Below are 7089 nucleotides of genomic sequence, written 5' to 3' on the forward strand. Positions count from 1 at the left end.
CAAGGTGGTTATTCTGAAATGCTAACAACTACAGAAATCTCCAACAGCCTGAGAGGTGGCATCCTGCCCTGAGGCAGCGCAGAAGGCAATGTTGAAGAGGAAAATCTTCCCTAAGGAAGATGGTGCTGAGAAGCAGACAGGTTAGTAGAGGACATACACAGAAGTATTCTGCAGCCACCAGACCTGCAGATATTCAAGCAGACTGTCCCCATCAAAGTGGAACATATATGGGGCTGGCTGTGCGTGCAAAGCAGTATTTACAGTCGAAGTGAGTCAGCAGGAAAATACGAGAGGGAAAGGTGAAATGAAGACCATTGCCCATTGGCAGTATCATCAGACCTGAAGTACAAAAGATTATGAGAATGGGACGTTTCTGCCTAAATTAATGGGTGGGGAAAAGTGAGGATAGAAAACAACAAAACTAGGAAGTAATGTACATTTGGGCCCTGATCCAAAGCCCATCAAAGCCAATGGGAGCCTGTCCATTGACCTCAGTGGGCTGTGGCCAGGCACCTGACTCATCCTTCTTGCTCTCACATCTCTCTAAAAAGAAAGATATGCAAAGAAAGTCAGACTTTCTCACCTTACTACCTTGGTGCCATTCCTCATGACCTGCATGTCCACCATGCAGCCACCAGTAACGTAAGCAGCCAGGTTCAGCTCTGAGAACTCAGCCTGCAGTGAAGTGAAAGAACAGAGCATTACATGGTGACAGAAAACACAAAGAATAAATTGACAGAAATGCAAAACTGTCTTCACATGGAATATTTCTTTCAAAAGTTTTCCATGAGGCAACAGCAGATCCAATTACTGCTGATTTGCAATGGAAACACTGGAGAAGTGTTTATTGCTCCAATACTAATGCTGCATGACTACTCAGGATTAAGTTTATTGCAGTAATAAATACTAAAGGAATTAAGAACCATTGGGCCAAAAAACAAAAACAGAGGTAAAATCACTTGAGTATGACTCAAGTTCCCACTTGGAAACATTCATTTGGAATTATGTCTGAATCCGCTGTCATGGCACTGGCCAGCTATAAACCTAATGCAAGAGATTTATGCTTCCCTTAATGGCCAAAAAGCCTCATTATGCTGCAGGAAGGTGACAAACAGGGGAATCTAGCTGAAGTGGCTTAGCTATTAAAGGTTTAACTATTAAATGTTTAGCGGTGCTGGAGCGGGGTAGGTTACTACGTTACTGTTTAATTATTAAAACAATTCAGTGTGTTCTCTTTGTAAAGTGTAACTCACACTCAAGAAAAGGTTAGCAAAGAATAATCAAGCAATTAGAGGTAAAAGGTGAGTTCCAGGTGACTACGCCTGCTGCATGTCTCAGATGGATCCCAAGGACTTCAACAGTGTCATATATGTAATAATCCCCTAGAAATGCATTTGACTGAGGGCCTGATTACCAATATGGAATATCATGAGGAAAGGAGTGCAAATTAGACTTGGGGAATGTATTGAAAATTATATGCGGGAGTAGGATGTCAATATAAGCCAGTCAGGATATTCAGAATTTCTAAAGTCTTCCTTAATTACAGTTTAATGAATAAACTGTAGTGAGGCATAGTATGTCTGTCTAAAGTGCCTATCACCATAGCTTTCAAGGCCCTGATTCTGCAACAAGACACATGCAGGTAAACCCCTTTACCAATGCAAAGCCCTATTAAAATCAACTGGGCTCCATGGGAAGGCAGGAGTCTATCTCATTGTGTATCTCACTGCAGTAACAAGAGAAGGAGTACTTGTGGCACCTTAGAGACTAACCAATTTATCTGAGCATAAGCTTTCGTGAGCTACAGCTCACTTCATCGGATGCATACTGTGGAAAGTGTAGAAGATCTTTTTATACACATAAAGCATGAAAAAATACCTCCTCCCACCCCACTCTCCTGCTGGTAATAGCTTATCTAAAGTGATCACTCTCCTTACAATGTGTATGATAATCAAGGTGGGCCATTTCCAGCACAAATCCAGGGTTTAACAAGAACGTCTGGGGGGGGGGCAGGAAAAAACAAGGGGAAATAGGTTACCTTGCATAACGACTTAGCCACTCCCAGTCTCTATTCAAGCCTAAGTTAATTGTAGCCAATTTGCAAATGAATTCCAATTCAACAGTTTCTCGCTGGAGTCTAGATTTGAAGTTTTTTTGTTGTAATATAGCAACTTTCATGTCTGTAATCGCGTGACCAGAGAGATTGAAGTGTTCTCCGACTGGTTTATGAATGTTATAATTCTTGACATCTGATTTGTGTCCATTTATTCTTTTACATAGAGACTGTCCAGTTTGACCAATGGTGGATGTGCAGGTGAACATCCACCAATGTGATATATGCCATCATGTGCCAGCAATACCCCTCTGCCATGTACATTGGTCAAACTGGACAGTCTCTATGTAAAAGAATAAATGGACCCCCCCTCCTCAGACGTTCTTGTTAAACCCTGGATTTGTGCTGGAAATGGCCCACCTTGATTATCATACACATTGTAAGGAGAGTGATCACTTTAGATAAGCCATTACCAGCAGGAGAGTGGGGTGGGAGGAGGTATTTTTTCATGCTTTATGTGTATAAAAAGATCTTCTACACTTTCCACAGTATGCATCTGATGAAGTGAGCTGTAGCTCACGAAAGCTTATGTTCAAATAAATTGGTTAGTCTCTAAGGTGCCACAAGTACTCCTTTTCTTTTTGCGAATACAGACTAACACGGCTGTTACTCTGAAACCTGTCACTGCAGTAACAAGGCCTAAATTTGGATGCAGAAAATTGATCTTCTCTCTTGAATCATTACAAGGGAAAAAGGGGCCACATCTTTTAAATTCATGTGTGACTTTTCATTACAGATTTTTTAAAAAGCAATTGGGCAATGTTGTCCTCTAACTAGTCCTCTAACTAGTTCAAACTGGCTTCTACCTAATTTTGTAGCTATGCAGTGTTGCCAACTCTCACAATTACATCATGAGTCATACAATACATTAGCGTTTTTCTTAAAGGCCCAGTAACTGAAATCAAGAGATTGTATGAGACTGTCAAATTTCATTTTAAAAAGTGTTTCTAACTCTCATGGATGCACAGAAAAGCTTGAAAATATGAAGTGAGTGCACCCTAAAGGTTCAGAAACCAGAAGGCAAATAAAAAGAATCCCACCATGACGGGGTGAGGCCCTGGGCTTACTGGTGACTTTTCCTAGTGGTTAGGTTGCCAGGCCTCGACATTTCTCCCTGCCACCTCCAGTGTCCCTTGCCTGCAACTATAGCACTGCAAATTGGTGGTCACTGATTAATAATCATCCCCTTCCAGAAAAGGAGAGTCTAGAGGAATATATACGGTCCCATGCCCTCACAAAGGGAAGGTCTTCAGCCCTCTCCTGCAGGAGACTCGCCCTTGCCTTGAGGCTCTCCACATCTCTATCCCTTCCTTACAGCAGAGACAAGAGGTGGAAGAGAGGCAACAATATCAAGCATGCTGGAGTGCTTTCAGGCTGTTTCCCTGGGCCACTGGCCTCCCCCCAACATCTCCAAGTCTAACATAAGATAGCAGCAACAAACAACGAAACGCTCAGCATAGCTGGCTTAGTGCTAGCCCCTTCCTTGCAGTGATGGCATCTATAGCAGCCTTGCTCAGGAGCTGTCAGAACAGGCCTGTGCCCCTACCCTGTCAGCTCAGCTGTGGGCAGTCTGGTTCTCTTTTAAGCTCCTGCTCCAGTTGGAGCAGGCTCTGTAGGTGCAGGGGGCAGAGTCACCCGGGTCCAGCACTGCTCCTTAACCCCTTCAGTTCTAATGTGGGGTTTATACACCCCATCACGCCTACATTTTTAAAAAAATCTCACCGTTTTTTAGGCCTGACTTATGAGCTTTGAATGCTTGGGGTTAGCCATACTGATAATGCAATTGGCTGGCTACATTTAGTGCCTGTAATATCACATCTACTCTTCAAACATTGTAAGGAAATCCCTTAACCAACTTTTACATTGGAATCCTTCCATAACAGAGATTTCCCACAATCCAAAAGGAAGGGATAACCCAATTCTTTGTGCCAAGGAGTTCAAATGGGACCACAAGTGCACAAATGAACTACTGTCAGCTGTTTGATGACTGGTCACGTTCTCTCCAATATCACAGTTTTACCAGCCCATCACCACACCAGTGTTCTTATCTGCGTAAGATCTAAGTTAGTCTATCTCCATTGAGTCTACTAGAGCAAGAGAGTTCACCCCTCCCAGAGCCATTGTTTCATGCTATCGGCAGACTCCGTCATTCATTGCTGCATCAGTTACACATGACTTACATTTGGAGAGTTAACTTGGCAACCATGAGTGGGCCAGAGACTTACTTTTATAAAGTGCTTATATCCTGCACAATCTGAACATACCCTACAGACTACGAACGCCACTAGCCATCACCTTCAGCCCCCAACTAAAACCTCTCCAACGCATCATCAAGGATCTACAACCTATCCTGAAGGACGACCCATCACTCTCACAGATCTTGGGAGACAGGCCAGTCCTTGCTTACAGACAGCTCCCCAACCTGAAACAAATACTCACCAGCAACCACAAACCACACAACAAAACCACTAAACCAGGAACCTATCCTTGCAACAAAGCCCATTGCCAACTGTGTCCACATATCTATTCAGGGGACACCATCATAGGGTCTAATCACATCAGCCACACTATCAGAGGCTCATTCACCTGCACATCTAACCAATGTGATACATGCCATCATGTGCCAGCAATGCCCCACTGTCATGTACATTGGCCAAACTGGACAGTCGCTATGTAAAAGAATAAATGGACACAAATCAGACATCAAGAATTAAAACATTCAAAAAACAGTTGGAGAACACTTCAATCTCTTTGGTCACTCGATTACAGACCTAAAAGTGGCAATTCTTCAACAAAAAAAAATCAAAAACAGACTCCAAGGAGAGACTGCTGAATTGGAATTAATTTGAAAACTGGACACAATTAACTTAGGCTTGAATAGAGACTGGGAGTGGATGTGTCATTACACAAAGTAAAACTATTCCCCCACCCCCCCACAGTTCCTCAGACATTCTTGTCAACTGCTGGAAATGGCCCACCTTGATTATCACTACAAAAGGTTCCCCTCCCGCCCTCACCACTCTCCTGCTGGTAATAGCTCACCTTACCTGATCACTCTCGTTACAGTGTGTATGGTAATACCCATTGTTTCATGTCCTCTTTATAAATAAATCTCCCCACTGTATTTTCCACTGCGTGCATCTGATGAAGTGAGCTGTAGCTCACGAAAGCTTATGCTCAAATAAATTTGTTAGTCTCTATGGTGCCACAAGTACTCCTTTTCTTCCTACGGACTGTGTGTCACTCTGGAGGTTATATTACTCTCAGTCATGCAGTCATTACTCAGGCCATCAACTTTCATGGAAATTTTGCTTGAGTGAGAAAATGTAGAATTGGACCAAACAGTCATCAAATCTCCCTTATGTGTGTAAATAGCCCTATCCATATAAGGTATTTTTAGCATGCCCAACACTGACCTATCCAATCATACATTCTCACCTATTATCACCTTTTGCTGGCACTGGTTTTCTGCCTTACTCTGCTAAGTTAACAGCCATTTCCTCTTTCACATAGGTGCTTTGTGCTATCAGACAGGCCCCTGATAGCTAACATTCAGAAGAAGCCTGAACCCTTTAATCAGCAAGAATTGTTTCCTGTTGATTTCCCATCATTCCCTGTATTTTTTGCTCTGTGGGTTTTTTAGGCCTGCCAAATTCCTTGTCTGGAAGCTCAAGGGTCTGATGTGTTTATGAACCTGTGCTTACCTTGCAGACAAAAGCGGTCTTTGAAAGCAGTCAGTGAAGATAGAGAGAGACTGACAGATAACTGTGCATCAGAGGGAAAGGTCCTTGGCACATCGAGTAGTTATTTATACCTGTGCTAAGTGGATGTAAGTGTTACCATTCTAATCTGGTGGTGTTTTACACTCACTTTTCACTCCTGTAAATGACTGCTTAACAGAGAATCAGGTCCAGAGAACGTGGAAATAATTCACAACCTTTGAGCATATCACAGACTGTAGGGCCCAGAATGTTTTGGGTACATCTACACAACCCCTGGAAGTGAGCCTCCCACCAGTATCAATCGATTTGGGCTAGCAGGACTTGAACTAGTGCTCTAAAATAGCTGTAGAGACAGTGCTTTGAAGTTGCATCTCAGGCTGGAGCTTGGGCTCTGAAGCCTGTCCCCCTCCCTAGGCTTCAGAACCCGAGCCCCCACTTCAAAGGGTAGTCTACACACCTATTTTTAGAGTACTTGAGGGAGCCTTGCTAGCCCCAAGTGTGTCAACCCATGCTGGAAGGCTTGCTCCCATGGACTGCATAGCCATACTCTTTGTAACTCTGTGGGTCCCGGAATTTAGCAGACTCACATTTACATTTTGAGGTTAAACGATGAAAGACATTTTTCACAAAAAGTATTTAAGTGTTTTAACTCTTCCCCCCCGCCCCCCCAACCAAACTTCCCAAACCTTCCTCAAACTTCAGAACATTTTATGAAACCTCCAACTTCTCTGGACTCTTTCCATCCCAGTCTTTGCTCTGAATGCTGCCAAAAACTTGACACAAAGTTTTAGGTGCCAACGAAGCATTTTGGTTAAATATTTTTGAGGGGTTGTTTATATATTTGCCACAGAATAAAGCAGAAAATTACTCATAATTTAAAAGCAAAAAATGAATTGTAAATGTAAACAAATTAGTTTTTGCCAGTACCAATTCTTGATACTGTGATGTAGGAGACGTGGGCATAGGCCTGGAAAACAGAGTTTTTGGACTGGCACAACTGTTTTGGTTAGGGGCATGATCTTTTTTAAACCAAAACAGTTACATCTGTATAACCCCTAATGTGGGTGCAGCTAGTCCAGTACAAAGGTGCCTTATACCGATATAGCTTATTCCCCTTTTTGTAGGAAAACAAGCTATGCTAATATAAGCATATTTATACCAATACAACTCTCCACACTTGGGGGAGGGGGGGGTTAAAGCAGTACAACTTGTGTGTTAAAATCCCTGTCCAAATCTCTCACTCCTTGAGCTAGA

At 42.8% G+C, this 7089-nt stretch overlaps 1 protein-coding gene across 3 annotated transcripts in view; it reads right to left on the bottom strand.

The window, feature by feature from the left end:
• Nucleotides 1-7089, bottom strand: part of SYN3 (synapsin III) — a 279822-nt gene that overhangs the window by 214626 nt on the left and 58107 nt on the right. For 2 of the 3 annotated variants that reach the window (XM_073324725.1, XM_073324735.1), the window contains exon 4: nt 584-675. The exons of the other annotated variant lie outside the window; for it this stretch is intronic. In XM_073324725.1, the coding sequence (XP_073180826.1) occupies nt 584-675 (92 nt within the window). The remainder of the gene's footprint in view (nt 1-583; nt 676-7089) is intronic. 3 annotated transcript variants of the gene reach the window in all.

Source organism: Lepidochelys kempii, chromosome 1 (assembly GCF_965140265.1).
Source record: "Lepidochelys kempii isolate rLepKem1 chromosome 1, rLepKem1.hap2, whole genome shotgun sequence".
In the NCBI taxonomy this organism is placed as follows: Eukaryota; Metazoa; Chordata; order Testudines; family Cheloniidae; genus Lepidochelys; species Lepidochelys kempii.